This window comes from Grammomys surdaster, unplaced genomic scaffold (genome assembly GCF_004785775.1).
Source record: "Grammomys surdaster isolate TR1022 unplaced genomic scaffold, NIH_TR_1.0 362, whole genome shotgun sequence".
In the NCBI taxonomy this organism is placed as follows: Eukaryota; Metazoa; Chordata; class Mammalia; order Rodentia; family Muridae; genus Grammomys; species Grammomys surdaster.
The window spans coordinates 1,417,562-1,436,101 of record NW_021604781.1 but is presented as its reverse complement, the minus strand read 5'-3'; the positions used below and the strand labels follow the sequence as shown (position 1 = coordinate 1,436,101).

At 47.0% G+C, this 18,540-nt stretch overlaps 1 protein-coding gene and 1 pseudogene across 1 annotated transcript; one reads left to right on the top strand and one right to left on the bottom strand.

Annotated features, from left to right (window-relative positions):
• Positions 1-338: 338 nt before the first annotated feature.
• Positions 339-15,217, bottom strand: Pomp (proteasome maturation protein). The gene is made up of 6 exons (XM_028779829.1): positions 15,123-15,217; positions 13,214-13,311; positions 7,356-7,416; positions 6,606-6,707; positions 3,527-3,620; positions 339-643 (listed from the first exon to the last, which is right to left on the bottom strand). Exons 1-6 carry the CDS (start codon positions 15,123-15,125, stop codon positions 576-578), a joined length of 426 nt encoding a protein of 141 aa, XP_028635662.1. The 5' UTR covers positions 15,126-15,217; the 3' UTR covers positions 339-575.
• LOC114631392 lies at positions 7,519-8,180 on the top strand (annotated as a pseudogene).
• Positions 15,218-18,540: the final 3,323 nt, after the last annotated feature.

The following is an 18,540-nucleotide window of genomic DNA, read 5'->3' as shown; positions in this document are numbered from 1 at the left end:
TGTATTTAAATAAAGTAGTATGGAACTATTCATGGGTGTGTAACAGGAATATTCTCATAACTTAAAAACATTTCTGTACTGTGAAACGTAATTTAAAAACAAGTGACCTGTACTTCCCTTCCACAGAACACTGCCTGACAAGCCACAGTGCGAGGTCAATCTAGGAAGCACAGCAGTTCAAGCTATGTGCCCCATTGCTGAATCTAACTTCTCACAGAAAACTTGAACTTTTCGACTTGTAAGAATACTTGGCTATAACCCTTAAGGTGCAAGTAGCATCCTACAGACCCAAGCCAAGGCTCTGCACTGGGTGCTGCCACCAAACCCAACCACAGACGTGATTCTCCTTACAAGGAGGCTCCTTGTAACTTTATTGCATTTGTAACATTTATAAGAAACACATTTTCAGAAGTTGGGCTTTGCTGTAACCTCAGAGCTTAGAAATCACCTCTAGGCTTTCAACTGACTCACAACCCCAAACCAAGCCCCAAACACTTTCACATGACCCAGCGATCCTCTCAGTAATGCTGTGAGCATCAGAGTGCAGTGAGGCCGCTCCTGTACAGCGCCCTGTTCTACAGCAAGCCCAGCTTATGTTCCACCATCAAGTGCGGCTCGCCCATCAGCTCACTTTGTGATGGATCTGGAAAGAAACAGAAACAGGCATTGTCTATGGCTGTTCAGACACAGAAGGAAATTCAGGAGTCATCATACCAGGATCTGTGATTGTCTAAACCAACCCAGTGTGACAACAAGCATGTTGTCTAAGGGCTGGAGAGGGGAACTGACGGCAAACGGGCCAAGGGAAGTTGGGGTAGGCGGTAAAACAACTTTGCATCTTGCTTGAAGGCAAAACACCCATGCACAAGGTTCTGATGCTTCCTTCCATGGCTGCTCCCCTGCCTGAGAACACATGGCTCCTCCCCTGCCTGAGAACACGCTCAGTTGTAAAAACATTTTCTCCTCCCCATTTTCTGTTCCATCACACACAGAGAGAAATCAGAATTCCAAAGCAAGAGCATGTTAAGACCCACCTCGAGTTTAGATTGGAAAAGCTGTACTCGACTGTGGTAAGACACCAAAAGCTGCTGCCAAGTCCTAGCAATGGAAGTTTCCGGAACAAGTTTCACCCTCGCAACACTGACTGAGCATAACGTGCCAAACCAGTACAGTGTGCACAAATGAAAGACCAAGGAAACAGGGGAGCAAGGCAAGCTTGGGGAAACAAAGAACCAGCGTGGGTGGCGTGCTAACTGTGACCACAGAGCACACTCACTCGTTAACCTTCTTTCCACTCCATCTCTTAAGCATTCCGACTCTCTAAGAGTGCACCACCACTCTTAGCAAAACAGGAAGCACGCAAGGTGGCCAGTTAGGAGATGTGCAGTGAACTCCCAGGATACAGGACAAGCCCTTCCTCAGCGTGCTCACTGGCTTACCGTAAGTACAGAGGTAGGAGCACTCTAAAATGTCCAGTGTAACTCTTCTGGTGCACTTACTCAATTACTGTAAGTAGGGAGGTGAGAGCGCCCTGAAAAGTGCAATGTAACCTAGCTGGTGCTCTCATAAAATGTGCAGAGAGAGCTGAGTTAGCCAATGCTGCCTGAGACCAGGCTGTAATCTGGTCAACATACAGAGGAGCAGTGAGTGTGCAGGTCACTCAGTGAGGAACAAGGAAGACAACAAGGAAGGGCTATGCAGTGAATTAGTGCAGCACAGGGTGAGAGGCCCACTTTGGGCAGCCATGGTAGTCCTCAGCTACCCCATCAATACACACAAAGCTCCCAACTGAGGGGTGCTACCCATGTGCACTCTAGCAGTCTCACAGCGGTGGACATCAGCTCCCTCCACAGGGGACTCAGCAGCTAACATCTACACTGGAGAGATGCCGAGAGTGAGTACAACAGAGCCACACATGAGCTCATTTCGTGATCGTCTGAGACAGGAAACTACGTCAGATGCGCTCTGCCTAAGCCAACTCAATGGTGCATTCCGAGTGAGCGTCCGGCATCTGTCTGTGGTCTGTAGTACTGCTCTGTCTGGCCTGTCTGGCTCAACCTCACCCTACTCCATGCTGAATCTTACTGGTCCCCACCACTCTAAGAGCCAGTCCCCCACACACTGTGAGTCTTCAAACAAGCACCACCGAGCCACGCTACTGCACGCCTGAGTCTACACCAACCGTGTAGATGGACAACGGCCACTGTGCTCAACACACGGAATGAGAGTCTGCTGTGCCTGACCAAAATGGTTACACCCAGAGCTTCAAGTGTGGCCCTGTGTGCTGAGACAAGCCAGCTCAGCCTCTCGAAGGCCTGCAGCAGTCCCTGAAGGCAGAGATGTCCACAATAAGCACCTTTAAGGCCTGAGGAGCCCTGAGGACATATACACGAGTGTCACCTGACCTCTATACTCCACAGGAAGTGCAGTTCAGGGACCAGGGACCATAGAATGCAGGCATCTGTACATCTGCCATCAGGAGACTCCTATCTCTTCCACCATCCACAAACCTGCAGCAGGCTAACTTTTCAGCTTCTCATAGGGCAACCCCTCTCGAGCCTTAGCCGCCAGTCAGTCTTCCCTCAATCTGAACTGAGGAATCAGCTTATGCATCATATCCCTCAGGCATGTGACCCTCCCAACCCAACAGGACTTTCATTCCTAGAATTTACCACAGTCCATCTTTGCCCGTTTAAAGTCCACCTCCTCTGAGGGCAGATCCAAGGTTCACTGTTTGTATTCACGGCCTTGCCCAATGCCTTGATATGAGTCCAAACTGAAACTCAAAATCTCCTTTTCCCTTTTTAAACACATAAGTACAGAAGATTTTGATATGAGTCAACTGTATAACAGTCTTTGAGTGAGCTCAGGAACTCCAGGTTTCCCAGCGTTCATGAAGTCCCCTCAGGGGACTGTGGCTCATGGCACTTCTGCTGTGTCTACCCCCAAGCACCAGCTACAGAGACACAGTGGAGTTGTGCTGGGTTTTCCCCAGTTTCCCTGCATGGCTGGGGGTGGGGGGACCTGCTGGAGGCTGTGCACGGGGTGGGGCTAGACCTGCCTATCTTCCCTGGGCCTGGAAGAAGCATAGGATGCTGTGTGTGTGGCTCTTGGTGACAAACAGCAGGCTTGTCCTTCCTCCTCACTGCCTACTTTGGCTTACACATCATTGGACAGGGGTGGGGTGGGGGGGATGTTTAAATTTTAAAGGAAGACTTTATCTAACTCCTGAAAACCAGTCCCACAAACGCTGTGGACCTTGAAGCACACACGACCGTGGAACTCCAGATGTACAGAGCAGACGTCAGTCTCAGTAAGCACAACACAGAATGAGTGACTGTTACACTGCCTGAAATGCCGGATCTCAGAACAACGAATCAGCTTGACTTATAAAGTAATTACCATTAAATCTTATCTTAGGGCTGTGAGTGACTACAAGTGACTCCTGTGATCTCCCTGGGACAGACTCTGCTGGCTGCTGTCACCTTGAACAGTGTAGGGTTCCGCAGCGCTGAGTGCCACTCACCGTTAAGAATATCCTCAAAACCAATGGTCTCATCGTTGGCCCTCAAAATATCCAGTGAGAGGTTTGAGCTCGGAAGAAACGGAAGACGCTGAACCTGGAGAAGTGAAAAGAGAGCTTCAGAAAGATCAGGGGAGGCAGCTACAGGCCACAGTTCCATGTTCTTCACTCTTTATTTGAAGAATGTACCAAACTAAGAAAAACTGTAATTCAGCCAGTGGGAAAGAAAAACTCACATCTTAGGGTCAGACGGAGTTTTAAAGTGTGCTGACACTGGCACCAAAACTTTACCCACCACATCTGCCAGTGCTTACTTCCACTGCCTGACCCACCATGCCCACCTGTGTCTTGGGGGTTGCTTCCGTTCGGGAAAACTATAGCACATATTGTGGTGAAAAGCACACCCCACCCCGCAGCCTAAAGGCACGCCCACCTCACGCCAGCTCAGAGATCAGGTTCCAGAAGGATCCAGGAGAGTAAGAGTCACTCTCCACAGCCAAGGGTACTCTGTGCACTGCTCTGCACTGCTTAGCGCAAAGGTAAAAGGTAACCTTTCCAAACACAGTGCTAACCGGAAATGCAGATCAAACTCACTCAGGAAGCCTTTAAAGTCACATTGTCACCCCAGCCAATGTGACCTCTGACGTGCAACAAGCAGGTGTGGACTGGAAACCAAAGGAAGCCTGGGGGAGGAGCACAGGCTGTGCAGACAACGTCTGGATTTAGTCGGATGATCACCGACCCAGTCACAGAGCTCTGTGCAAATTACCCGACTGAAAGACTGCGCACAGACAGGGCGGCCACCGCCACTTGAACGTGCTCACACTCGTCGGCTTTCAGTCTTGCTGCGGATCACTTTATACTTTACCAAGAGTACTAGGTGAGACGCCATGATCAAAGCTAATCCTGTGGCCCATGTCTGCAAGGGGGGGGGGGGGAGACCTCCCCCACTACTCAGTGAGAGGACTAGTCTCAGTTGCCAACAGCCTACAAGGTTACTTAGTCTTTGCAATGTGAAAAACATTTCTCCAGCTGTCATTCAAAACCAAAACAAGGAAGCACGGAGAAGAGAGAAGAAAGAGGAAGAAATAGAAACAGAAACCTCTAAGTGGAGGAGAGAACAAAGGGTCTGGGAGGAAGAAAAATCAGACAGTCATGAAAGAGCATCAAAGGCGGGGCTTGCAAAACACAAGGATGGGGACACAAATATGCATTAGCAAAATTTTTGACAAAATGGTATTTAAAAACTCAGACTATCAATTTCATTAGCAATATGCAGCTCAAACCAAGGCAAAGCCGGGAGATGAGGGGGCTAACAGTTCTGTGTCGAGTGTTACTTCATGGAAACCTTCAGAATAACCTGTGCTATTCTGACTGTTCTTCCATTTCACACTGGCAAGGAACTGAGGGATGGAAATGAGCACTGGGTGCTCTTCCAGGGAAATCAGGCTAGATTCCCAGCACCTTAAACCTTAAGCAATAACAAATATGCTTCAGATTGCTAATCTTGACTTTTTAGATTAGTCTAAGACACTCAGACTCAGCCATTCTCATTTAAAGCCATTTTAGAGCTGTATTCTTGCAAAGAAGTATTTAAAGTAGCTTCTGGAACCACAAGCCTATAAAATCAATGGCACTCCTAGCACGGGCTGTAAGACTGAGGGTCCAGAGAAAGGACCCTCAGTAGCAGGAAACAGATGCGCGAAAGTACAAAGCAGAAGGCCAGATCCCAGTCCATAGGCAGCTGGGTTCTATCTGGAGAAAAAAGTGAGGTGCATGACACAGTGAGGTGTTTTACAGTTACTTGGGGGAGGTGGGCTGGGAAGCAGGGAGATCTGGTAAGGACCAGACCTCTGGGGTCGGGGCAACAAGGCATCGAGAGGCAACCAGGGCTAACATTCCAATGCTAGCCTGAAGTGGAAGCCTATTCACCCACATCACCCACAAGGTGAATAGTGAGTTGTTCTGCACAGCCCGTGTGAAATCCAAGATGCCTGTAGGCCTTCCAACCAGAAAAGCAGGTCAGGAGAGTTAGAGAAAGTCAACAGCACTGAGTAACTGAGGGACAGGCAGGAAACAGGAGGGAGAACAAAGCTGACCCTAACACCACTAGCATCTCAGGTGACAGACAGAAGGAACCACAGAGCTGCAAATGGGTTTCAGAGAGGAAGGGGACACCAGTTTGAAGTCTACAAAAATACAGAGAAAAGGAAGGAGCTTTGAGTGTCAAATACTACAGCGTTCAAGTAAACTGGGGTAAGAAAATGTCTGCCCTGCTCAGGAGCAAATCCCACACACGCCAGGAGCCAGAAGACACTGGCTCAGGAGGAGAAAGCAAAGGAACAGACAAGGAAACAATGGCTTCCAGCAGCTGAACCTTGAACCTGTACAAGCAGACAAGTGAGGAAAGATGTGGGGGAGTCATGATGTCACACACCGTGAACCCCTGCACATAGTAGGCATGGGCAGGCAGATCCCTGGGAGTTCAAGACCAGCATGTTCTACAAAGCAAGTTCTAGGCCAGTTAGAGTTACGTGGAGAGAGAGCCTATCTCAAAAGTAATTATCAATTAGTTAAGAATTGATACAATCCTGTTTAAGACAGGAATTGAATGTACGTAACTGCTTCTGATGAGCCAAAGCAAGAAGAGAAGGAAAAGGTGTCTGCAACAGACAGGGCTGCTGGCAGGAAACTGTTCCCTGAAGTAGGGTGAAGCAATGGGGCCCAGAACCCAGGCAGGGAACAGTTCTCCCAGGCAGAAGGACATCTGCACACAGCTACTCCTTAGCAACAGACACACCTAGCTGTGAATGCACGGCTGCCCGTAGAGGGCAGAGAAGCACAGTCAGACAGCTACGCTGTTCTCAGACACCGTGTCTATGACATGAAGCCATTCTCCACAGACTACACTGTTCTCAGACACTGTGTCTATGACATGAAGTCACTCTCCATAGAACAACTCTCCCTCTCTGAAGCAGTAACAAGGGTCATATGCTACACAGGAGCAGGTCAGGGCGCACGGACGCTAAGGGCTAACAGCTAGCATCAGAATGTCGGCACAAGCAGGACAGAGAAGACTCACCTGCTGCACTGCCTTGAACTCCATCTGTAACTTCAGGGGAGCAAACAGACCCTGGATGTTCCTCAGGGTGGAAAAGTTCATCTTGTCCTGGTTGAGCTGGAACTGGAGAAGACAGAGTAACTCTAACCTAAGAGTTGTTACATCGGGAGCAAGCTGTTCTGATAGTGCAACACTGACAACCCCAAGGCCAAGAGTTAACAGCACAACTGATTAAAGGGTTAAATTTCTTCTTGATAGATTTTACAACATTTATGTCTCTACATCTGTGTGTGTGACATGTGTACGTGTGGTTTACATGTGTTCATGTACATGTATACCTGCAGACACTGGGCAGAATCAACACCAGGTTTTTCCTCAACAGTCCACCATCTTATTTTGTGAGACATGGTCTCTCACTGAACCTGGAACTCAGAGACTCAGCTAGGCCAGTCAGTAAGCACCAGGGATCTGACTGTTTCCCCTCCTGTATCCAGTAATGGTACCCCAAATGTCTTCAAATGTGGCTGTCTGATCTCTAAGTACCCATGTCTACTTCTATTTTTCTAGCAGAGGATAAAAAGACATAGGGCTAGACAGATAGTTCAGTGATTAAGAGCTCTGAAGGTCCCAAGTTCAAGTCCCAGTACCCACAAGACAGCTCACAACTGCATGATGGCCTCTTCTAGTGTGCAGAAGTAGAAGCAAACAAAATACTAATATACATAAAATAATTAAATTAATTTTTAAAAAGTAGTTTGTTTTAAAACTCACATTTTTTTCTGATAATTCAAGAGGGTGACTGGGCAAAAGTTCATTTTTCACACAAGAAAACCTAGAAGGAAAAAAAAAAACACAAATATTTAACAGAGTACTACCCATAATTCTCTATCACAGCTATAAGCTGCACATGGGAAATCCATCTTTTTGACTTTCTGCTCAGAGGAGACTATGGAGCAACTTTCTTTGGTCACCCCAAATCTGGGTTCATCTGACACCAGGTGCCTCTACCATGCTGCCCAAGTTCTACCCCAACAAGATCAAAGTCATGTACTTGAGGCACCAGAGGTGAGGTCGGCACCACATCCACCTTGGCCACCAGATGGGTGTCTGGGTCTGTCTCCAAAAAAAAGTTGGTGATGACATTGCCAAGGCTACTGGTGACTGGAAAGGTCTGAGGGTTACAGTGAAACTGACCATGCAGAACAGACTGAGGTGGTGCCCTCTACCCTCTGCCCTGACCATCAAAAGCCTTAAGGAGCCACCACGAGACAGAAAGAAGCTGAAGAACATTAAAACCAGCAGAAATATCACTTTTGATGAGATTGCCAACACTGCCTGCCATACACAACACCGGTCTTTGGCCAGAGAGCTCTCTGAACTATTAAGGAGATCCTGAGTACTGCACAGTCCGTGGGCTGCAGCATGGATGGCTGCCACCCTCATGACAGCAGAGATAACATCAACAGTGGCGCAGTGGAATGCCAGCTAGTTAAAAAGCAACAAGAAAATACCTCAATAAAAGACTGCACCCATAACTGTGGAGTAACAAGGGCGTGGGGTGGGGCTCAGTGGGTGAACTGTGTTCAGCAAGCATGAGGCCTGGGACATCATCTCCACTGACACCCCCAAGACTGCAAATATAGTTGGGGGGGCTTAATCCCAGCACCCAAGAGGCAGAGGCTGGTGGATCTCTGAGTTCAAAGCCAGCCTGGTCTACAGAGCGAGTTCCACAACAGCCAGGGCTACACAGAGAAATCTTGACTTGAAAAAACAACAACCTTCCCCGACACCCCCCAGAATCCCGAAATGCAAGCCACTGTTATTCTACAACAGTAGTATGCAGTAGGTTTTCTGGAGGTGAGAACACTGGTATCATCTCCATGGTGCTCATCAGCATAAGACCAGAAACGTTGGTAAAAATACATAGAACTGTGCATGAAAGGCAGCCAGGCTCCGCAAGCGTCTGTTACAGACCCTGCTGCTGTACTACTACCATGGAGGCTGTGATGACATGCTTGGCCCAGGGAGCCATCCAAGAGGTTTCAGGGGAGAATTTCCAAATGTGGCCTACAAACTGTTTTTCAGGTATTTTGGTGAAGACTGTGGCTCCTCTTTGGCCTTGTCTGAAGAGTCCGCCTGAGGCTGAGGTGAGGAGACTCGGATTAATTGCACTGACAAAGGAAGTCTCAGAAACACCATTATAGACTGTTCTCTGGTGAAGTCTCATGAAGAGCACTTTAAATAAACGTAGCAAGCTGAGAAAGGAAAAATATAAGATATATGGTTCGAGTATTTAAAGGGGCACCAGGAAGTGAAATGGAGCTGAATTCTGTGTTTAAGGATATTTAACTGAATTAAGGGGATAGTGACCTTGGGGTAACTTCCCACCCAGCTAAGTTTAGGTCCAGGCATGGTAGTACAAACCTTTAATCCCAGGAGGCAAAGACAAGCAGATCTCGGGATTCAAGGCAAGCCTAGAACATAGCAAATTCTAGGTGAAGAAAAACTAAAATCTAGGCTTAATAGACCACACCTTTAATCCCAGCATTTAGAAGACAGGCATGCAGATCTCAGGTCAACCTACGGAGCAAGTTCCAGGACAGCTAAGCTTAGGCAGAGAGGGAGTCAGAAAACAGAAAGCTGGTAATAGAATAAGTGGGGCCATGTTCCAGCCCCAGAAAGCTGCAGAACACATCAGCTCCAGCCATGTGGCTCTGGCTTTAGACTGAAAAATAGAAGGGACTATTGGGACAACGGATGCTGGCGAGCTGGAGTTAAGAGATTAGTGGTGATTAAGAAGAGACCAACATCACTGAGGTGAAACCTTCCGGGAAGTGTTTTCTGAGAGCACAAAGAAGCTGTGTTCTAGAGATAGCAAAGGTTGTGCCTCCTACAGCAGCAGTACCTGGTAATGTGTAAGAGTCGCCCAGGTGGTACTGGTTTTGAAGGCATGAAGGGGTTGCAGAGCCCCTGAGGCTTGGCACTGTGAGAGGCCATGGGAGGCCATTGGTGAAGGTGCAGCCTCAGTTACAGTTGACAGCCCAGGACTGAAGAGGTCATGCAAAAAGAGTTGAGGCTTGGCACCATGAAGAGAGCCTATGAGAAGCTATTGGTGAAGCCCAGTTGCAGCGGAAGACCCCAGCATATTGGAGATACCAGTACCATGGGATGATCACCAAGAACAACCGAGGCAGTGGAGTGGATAAACCTGAGCTTAGAGTGCTACATTGGGCAGAACTGTAGAACTGACACCAGCCCTTTGGAGGAGCCCAGAAGATCACGTGTGGATCCCAGACAGTGAAAACAAGAAGCTGTAACACTGAGGCTGTCTTGGAGACTCCAAGATGTTCGAGATGTCAGAGCCATGGGTTATCTGCGGAGGGAAGCTGCTAACAGAGTGACACCAGCCCAGGAGAAAGAAATTTGTTGCATTCAACAAAGGTGAAAAAGGAGTTAAGAGATCTGAAGACCGCCTTGAAATCAGACATGGAGATGCAGAGTCTGGAGTTTGCACAGCTGGTTTCCTATCTTGCTTTGGGAATTACAGTTAAGTGATTGGATGAATCTCAGAAGAGACTCTGAACTTTTAACATTATTGAAACTGCTATAGAGACTCTGGAAGTTGGACTAAATGTATTTTGCATTATGCTATGTTTAGTTATGGCCCCTATAGATTCATGTGTTTGAACAAGCCAATGGGGTCCAGGGAATGGAAAGTGATTGTTTGTATATGCTTGGGGACCCGTGGAGGTGTGGCCTTGCAGGCATGGGCTTTAAGACCCTACTCCTAGCTGCCCAGAAGCCAGTATTCTGCTAGCAGCCTTCAGATGAAGATGTAGAACTCTCAGCTCCTCCTGCACTATGCCTGCCTGGAAGCTACCATGCTCCCGCCCTGGTGATACTGAACTGAACCTCTGAACCAGTAAGCCAGCCCCAATTAAATGTTGTCCTTATAAGAGTTGCCTTTGCCTTGGTCATGGTGTCTGTTCACAGCAGTAAAACCCTAAGACAGAGGCTTTCCAAATGTGGATGCTAGCTTATGTCTTCTATCTATAATAAAACACAGTGATAGTAATGCCACTGAAAAGCTGTGGCATATTTTTACCATTTAACTGTTTCCACTGAGTTTCATTATAATTTTGATGTCTTTCATGGGTTCTCATGTAAACTAAATTAAAAAGAAAAAATTATGTGCTCGGATGTTTTGTCTATTATGTCTGTCTTTGTACCACCTGTGTGTCTGGTGCCCTTGGAGGCCAGGAGAGGGCACCAGATTCCCAACAACCAGATTAACCAGACAGCTGTTAGCTGCTATGTGGGTACTAGGAATCAAATCCCAGTCCTCAAGAAGAACAGCTAGTGCTCTTAACCACTGAGTCATTCCCTCTGTCTCCTAAATCTTCTAATAACAATGTTTAAGTTAGCCGGGCGGTGGTGGCGCACACCTTTAATCCCAGCACTTGGGAGGCAGAGGCAGGCGGATTTCTGAGTTCGAGGCCAGCCTGGTCCACAGAGTGAGTTCCAGGACAGCCAGAGCTATACAGAGAAACCCTGTCTCGAAAAAACCAAAGGGGGGAAAAATGTTTAAGTTATTGTAAAGGAACTCACTAAGCATGTGTTTATTATCTCTGCCACTTTGATGGGCTGCTGCTCCTAAGACAGACTAGTTAAAATTTTCTTCAATACTGTACCTTTATAATTGTCAAACCACATGCTTAAGGGAACCACAGTTAGGACCAATCCATGGTCACTGTCATGCTAAGTACTGTCTAAAGCAGGGTCTGAGGGCTGAAAAACTCTAGAAGCCCCACCACAGCCATCCACTGAGCACTGTGGACAGATCGACATCAGAGAGGTAGACCATGAAAACTACCTTCCTGTGCAGTCTTTCTGTTCAACTGGGAAAAAAAAAAAAAAGAGAAGTGACATTTCCTGGGAGGGCTGAGGAGTTGGCAGGCTCACCAGGACTTAGATGGTGGCTAGCCTATTAATTTTCTTTAAAAATTGTCTGTGAGTGTCTGCCCTGGTTCCCACAGAGGCTAGAAGAGGGCATCTGATCCCCTGAAAATGGAGTTACAGGTGGTTATGAGCCTCCATGGGGCTGTTGGGAACTGAACCAGGATCCTCTGTAAGAACAAATACTCTTAACTGCTAAACTATCTTTCCAACCCTCAGCCTACTAATTTTACTACAAATCAAATTATGCCTCCAAGAGGCCATATCCTGAGTCTTTTACTACTAATCCAGAAGGGACTACTTATGTGCCCAGCCCTCAGCACCAGAAAAAGTCAGCATCTTCGATTAGGATGCAAATACAAGGGACACTACGTTGACCTTGTGTGACTGAGCAGAAAAGTGATGTGCCAAGGACAAACGACTGGAAACAGGTGTCTAAAAAAGGAAATTACAGAAGCAGGTAGGGCAGGACGCTGGACACCAAAACAAAAGCAGCCACCACTTAGTGCTCGAGAGAGCCAGGTACCACTTGGGTGTTGTCAGGTGTTGACTCCCTTTCTCCTACTGTGTAACACATGTACTGTTAGCCCTAGTTACAGATGAAAACAGAGCACTTACCTGTCACAAGACATTGTCCAGGGGACAACAGCACTGGGACCCAAAGCCAGGCAGCACATACCCTTTCTCCCTGTTTCTGTCTCCCTTTCTCTCTCCTCCTGATTTTTATTGAAAATAGTTTTCTCAAACATTTGCACACACAGAAATCCCACAGAAACACAGCACTAGAAACCACAACATATAAACAAAAGATCTCTAAGTTAAAAACATAAAGTTACCACTGAGCTGCTTTTGGCCTGCCCTCACATGTAGTTTGTGTGTCCATGTATGTGTTCCATTGAAGAAAAGTAAATTTTCATTTGCAAGAGGTTATCACTTGGAGATAGCTCCTAGGTTACAGATGGGGGCTTTTGTCCACTTCCTGCCTAAGCACTGGCACCCCCCTTAGACCTGTTCGGGTTCTGTGCCTGCTACTGAGATAAGCTTTTCGAGTTCATGTTTGCGTCAGTACTGCTGTGTACGGAAGGCCTTGTTTCCTTGGTATATACACATCATCCTTTGACACAGTGACCATCAATGGGATAGGCTGACCTGTCTTTAAATGGGTGTTGGGGATCCAAACTCAAGTCATGTTTGCCCAGTTCAGTGTTAATCACTGCTATATAACTGTTTTACACTAGTGTCTCCCAGAGAAGAGTTAATTATTCCAGCAGTCAGTAGCATAGAGAGGTCAATGGCTGTGTTATGAGCAGTAAGAATCCTCTAAACCAAGTGCTAGGGCTATAGATCTCAGTGGTAGAGCAATTGCTTCCCATTATACAACATCCTAGGTTCAGTCTCCAGCACTAAACCCCTCATCACATGAACCCACAGAATCCTACCTATGGTTCCAGGCACTGGGAGGACCCCTTTCCTTCAAGTCTGCGTGCTATATCCTGTTACAAGAGTTCCCCCACTACAAGGAACATGTAGCCCTCTTCCTCTCCACACCCTGAGTATACAACACACTACAGACAAAATCAAATACACATTTATAGCCTTCCAAAGACAGCCCCTTGAAGAGAAACCACAAGAAGCATTTCATTAGGAGACACAGCCACAAGTCCCCGACATACCCTTTCCGGAGAAGATCATGACTCTCGAAAGGCCCACTGGCTGAGAGCTCTGTAACTGGAATACTGTCCTTCAGCTGCGACCCAAGGCCTCTGGCGTTCTACAACACAAAGTCAACATGCTAGTTAAAAGGCAAAGAAGCGTGCCCCTAAGGAACACAGGAGACAGCCTTAAATACTATGATAACCATTACACAGGGTATACAGTGAGTACTACATCTGGGGGTAGAAAAGACTCCTGGTCTGACTTCTGAATGTGCCAGCAGGGAAAGCATTTTATGAAGGGAAAAAAAAAAAAGAAATGAATATACAAACTACGAGCAGTTTGAGATGACTGATATTAAAGAAGTGGTAAAATTCAAAGACGGACAGTGTATGTACCAAAAACCATGAGTCTTACCCTAATCTTGGTATGATCAGCCAGATTTGCTTCACTGGAAAAGCCTCCCCTTTGGTTGTAGTGTTTTAACCCAGTGAAAAGCTGAGGACAGAACCCCAGAAACAGGCAGATCAAAGGCAATAACAGAGATGGAATTATAACATGACAGCTAGAGATGAGGTCACAGGGACCTACAGAAAGGGGACTGAGCTGTCTTCTATAATTAAAAATAAATGCAGCTAATCGAAATACCTCAAACGATTAAGAACAGCTCCCTTGGAACTGTCACTGTCGCCCTGTATCTGACAGCACAAACTGCTCAGGTACAGTCGACCTGGTCTCTACTACCAGTCTAGACCAAACGATTCCGAGAAAGCAGCTATTTGATAGACTTAACTTCATCTGTGTATGTGACCTGACAGCTCACATGGGGGGATGTCACCAGCCCCAACTGGGTCTTGCTTGAGCCTCACCAATTTCCCAATTCTGCACAGCAAGGTTTCCCCAAAACACACCACCTCACCACCAAAACTGCTAACATTAACATCTAAGAAATAGAGTTCAGGCCTCCCTCTACAATTCAAAGTCCTGGCCCTGTTCCCATTCTTCACACAGGAAGCCAGGGGGATCAGGAAGACAGCATGCAATCTATCGTGGACAGTCACCTACTCTGTGACTGGCAGCCAGGTCCACTTCCAGGACTAGCCCTGTCTGATTATAGCTGTCCCAGTGCTGACTGACACCACTACCCAACAGTGTCCTTCTGCAGACCGACTTTCTAAAAAGCACCAAAGGAAAAGTTATGCTACGCACAAAGGAGAAATTCTGAACTCTAGTATTGTTGTTACTGTCTTTACGGTGTCCTTTTGTAAAATAGGAGGACTCCTTATCTAGTTCAGAGTCAGGTAAAAGTAAGTCTATTAAGACCTAAAACCATTCATATTTCAGCGTTTCTCACACCCCTTTACAATGGTTAGCGGGTTCTGTCAATACAAGCTTTCTGGACGTGGGCACACAGCCTGGGGAGGACTGCTTGTATCAAGTCTGTACCATAGTGACTCAGGAGTCTGCTCAAAGAGAAACAGAAAGTGGGGAAGGAGGAGAGGCCAGAGGGAGATGAGAGGGAGTTCAAGCACTAACACGAACTACACGAACAAACCAAGACCAACACATGGCACTGGGAGAGCTGTTTGTAAATCGCGGCTGAGTTGTATAAATGCAACGAGCGGTCATGGGCCTTGGGGGGTGTAGGGTCCAGTCACCCTGAAGGAGGCACGTGGCGTGTCCCAGCACCCACACAAGGCTTGGCTTTCAGAGGTGCCCTGTTCACGCATCCGCCTCAACTGCTGGGAAGGGGCGCTCAGGCCTGGGAGGCCCGGGGAACCGACGCGCACGGTCCGACGGGAACCAGCACCACCCGAGAGCGCGCAGCCCGGGTCACGCCCACGTCAGACACCCGCCGGGACCGCGCCGCCGTGATCGCGCCCGCACCACAAATACCCGCCACGACTGCGGTCGTTCGCGCTCACTCACCATCTTGGAAACAGCTCTGTGAAAGCCTCTGAACCTGCTAGAGTCGGCCGGCCAAGGCGCTCACTTCCGTTTCCGGGGCCCATACAGCCCCCCCATCCGCCGGAAGTGCGTCCGTCCGGCCAGGAAGGAAAGAGGACGTGGGAGGAGCAGGGAGTCGCGTTGGGCCGGGGCTCCCACGCCTGCTATCCCCGGGGAGCGAGGGCCAAGGGCACAGCTAGGGTGTGCGCTGGACCCGGCCTCGCGTGACGGTTTTAGATAGGCGTGTGCAGATACACAGACTTCCCACGGGTCATCTGAGGAGGCCTAGGTGGTGATTTGCATAAAGTTCTGCTCAGTCAAAACTCGGGACAACAGGCTTTTACACTTTTATAAGTCGAAGGTTCAAGGCTGGGTATGTGTAGAACCCCCAGAAAAGGACCAAGCGGGCTCAGTCACTGAGCTACAAACAGAGGTGGGCTCCAGGGGTTGTGGGGTGTGGATGTTTCCGAATTTGGGGGATCACAACCTGTGTCCCAAGTCAGGTCTGGCCACCGGATCTTAATAAGCAAGTTAAAAGCGAGGGGCAGAAGAAGGCGATTTGGTCATTGTGGCCAGATTGGGAAGGCGACAAAGACTTGGGAGGCTCCCTGGGACCAAATCCTTCTCGGTAACATGGAAGTGTGACAATTTTAAGTCAGTGTCATCATAGCTAACGTATGTCAGTCTCTTAGAATTACATATCAAGATGGTTCTACATGCTGTACATGAGTCCTCTCCCTAAATCTTTTCATTACGCTTTTTAAAATTAATTTTTAAGGATTCCTCTAAAAAACGTTTTGTTTGTGTGCGTGTGCATCGTGTGTGTGTGTGTGTTGCCCTCACTCTTTTGCAATGCTTAGTGGTGTTTACCAACACAAGAGAGTCTCAGGATCTCATAGAACTGGAGTTACAGGTAGATGGTTGGGAGCCACCCTGTGGGTGCTGGGAAAGGAACACAAGCAACGGGTGCTCTTAACCACGGAGCCATCCCTCCAGCCCCTTTGCTCACGTTTTGAGAGTACAGCACAGCATGGAGGAGAAGGCAAGGCAGCTGGTTAGCTAAACCAGGTCTAATTGTGGTGCTGGAGGATGAGGCAGCTGGTCGCTTGGGTTCTGCAGTCGGAAGCAAAGTGAAATGAATGTTCCTCTTGCTTTTGCCCTGGTAGTCAGTCTGGGATCCCAGCCAATGGGATGATGCCTCCCACATTCAGGGTATATCATTTTTAGTTAAAACTGTGGATATGGCTTCAGAGATCTGTCCAAACCATGTCTTGTCTCAGAGGACCCGGATTCATTTCCCATGAATCACATGAGGTGGCTGTTCACTCCAGGTAACTCCCCACCTTCAGACAGTCCAATGCCCTCTTCTGGCCTTGAACTGTACTCATGTACAGAAACATAGAAAACTAGTTTTAAAAGACCTTCACAATACCAGCGTCGTTTTGATCTGATCCCACGAACCCTTTCTTTGTTTCATGCATTTAAGATAGCTATTTCCATGTCTGCTCCTCCAGGAAAATTCTAGCATCTCATACATAAATAAATTCCTTTTCTTTGTAGTTTCATTGCCCATTACTAAAAGAAATGCTCGGCAGATATTCAGGACTGAATCTGTATCACTCGGTCAGCGTGTGTAGTCAACAAGCATTAAATGATTATTTATGTTTTTGAGATAGGATTTCAGGGGCTGGAGAGATGGCTCAGCGGTTAAGAGCACTGACTGCTCTTCCAGAGGTCCTGAGTTCAAATCCCAGCAACCACATGGTGGCTCACAACCATCCGTAATGAGATTGGATGCCCTCTTCTGGTGTGTCTGAAGACAGCTACAGAGTACTCATAAATAAAAATAAATAAATCTTTAAAAAAAAAAAAAGAGATAGGATTTCAGTGGCTTACACTGCCCACAAACTCAACTGTGTGTCTCCGCATGAGTGTACACTTTTAATCCTCCTGTCTCTGTCTTCTGAATCTACGATTACAGGCATGGGTCATGATGCTTTAAGATGATTTTGTTTTAAGCTGCAATATAAGGGCTAGAGAAATGAGCAAAGATCTAGGTTCGGTTCCCAGCACTGACCTGGTGGCTCACAGCCATCCCATGTCCCAGGGGATGTAGAGCATCTGTTAGCCTCTATGGTACTGCAAACCTAGTACAGACATAACTGCAGGCAAAACACCCAGATGCAATTTTTTAAAATATTTTAATTATTTAAGAGTTGAAGTTTTAAAAGTTTCTTACTTGACTGAACTTACTGGGAGGGAAAAGGTACTAATGAAACCCTAAAGTGCATACTTTCATATCTCAAGGTAAATCTGAGTATTGGGAAGAGGCCACCAGAATACATAAGGACACCAATACAGAATACTTGCCACCCGAATTAGTCCATAACTTCGGAAAATGAATACCCATGGCAGTGACTGTGGATAAGAAATTCTCCAATGCCCCTTTCTTTTTTATTAATTTTTAGTTAGCACCTAAAGTACTGAGTTTCATAGTATACTTACACTTCTTTCTTGTTTTGTTCCCTCCCCCAGCCCCCAGGCCTCCATGGCCTTTAAAAGAAAGGTGTCATCTTCAATCTAGCCCACAAGAACCTGCATAAACTCTTCGTCTAGCTGCTCACACTAGCGTATCCTCATACCTTACTACTGACTTGAGCGCCACATACCTTTTTTTCCCTCAATTCATCATTTGCACCAGCAAATCTAATAATTTTCCTTTACAAGCCTTACTAACAAACGAGCCTGCTCTTACCCTTTGACTATTGGCCCAATGATTCTTTAAGTCCTTGCCTTAAGTAATGATAGCTTAAGTCTTGGTGGCCAACAGGACCATTTCAACCCAGTGTATTTGAGAAGCAATATAGTATTTTGGAACACTACTCTGAACTCAGGCTGGGTCCTTGGGGATATTTACCTAACATGTCTTTGTTTTCTCAACTCTAAAATGAGGCAATGCTAGCATCTATCTCAAACAGTTATATAGTTTTATAGTACTCTAGTACTATAAAAACTGGCCCACAGGGAGGAAGCCTCCACTTTGATTTCTCTTAGATCTTGAGATTGAAGTGTGTGGTGTCTTCAGCAATAAGCTCTTATTGTCTAGTTCTGGTGGACGACCAAAAGGAATGACGAGAACATGAACTGTTTGGGGGTATCTGGAACCTCCTTTTGAACAATGCATTAAAAGATACCCCACATCTAGCACTGGGATTTTTTTTTTTTAATGACCCATGGCTTCTAAAAGAGCAGCCTCATCCAGCTGTGCAGGATATCTGCCAACTCTTTTATACTTCATTGACTTCTATGATATTTGGCTTCCCTATGACTTTTTTATACAGCCTTTGATTTGGTTGGCCCCTCCCCATCTTTTGCCTCCTCCACCCTCTCCCTCATTCTT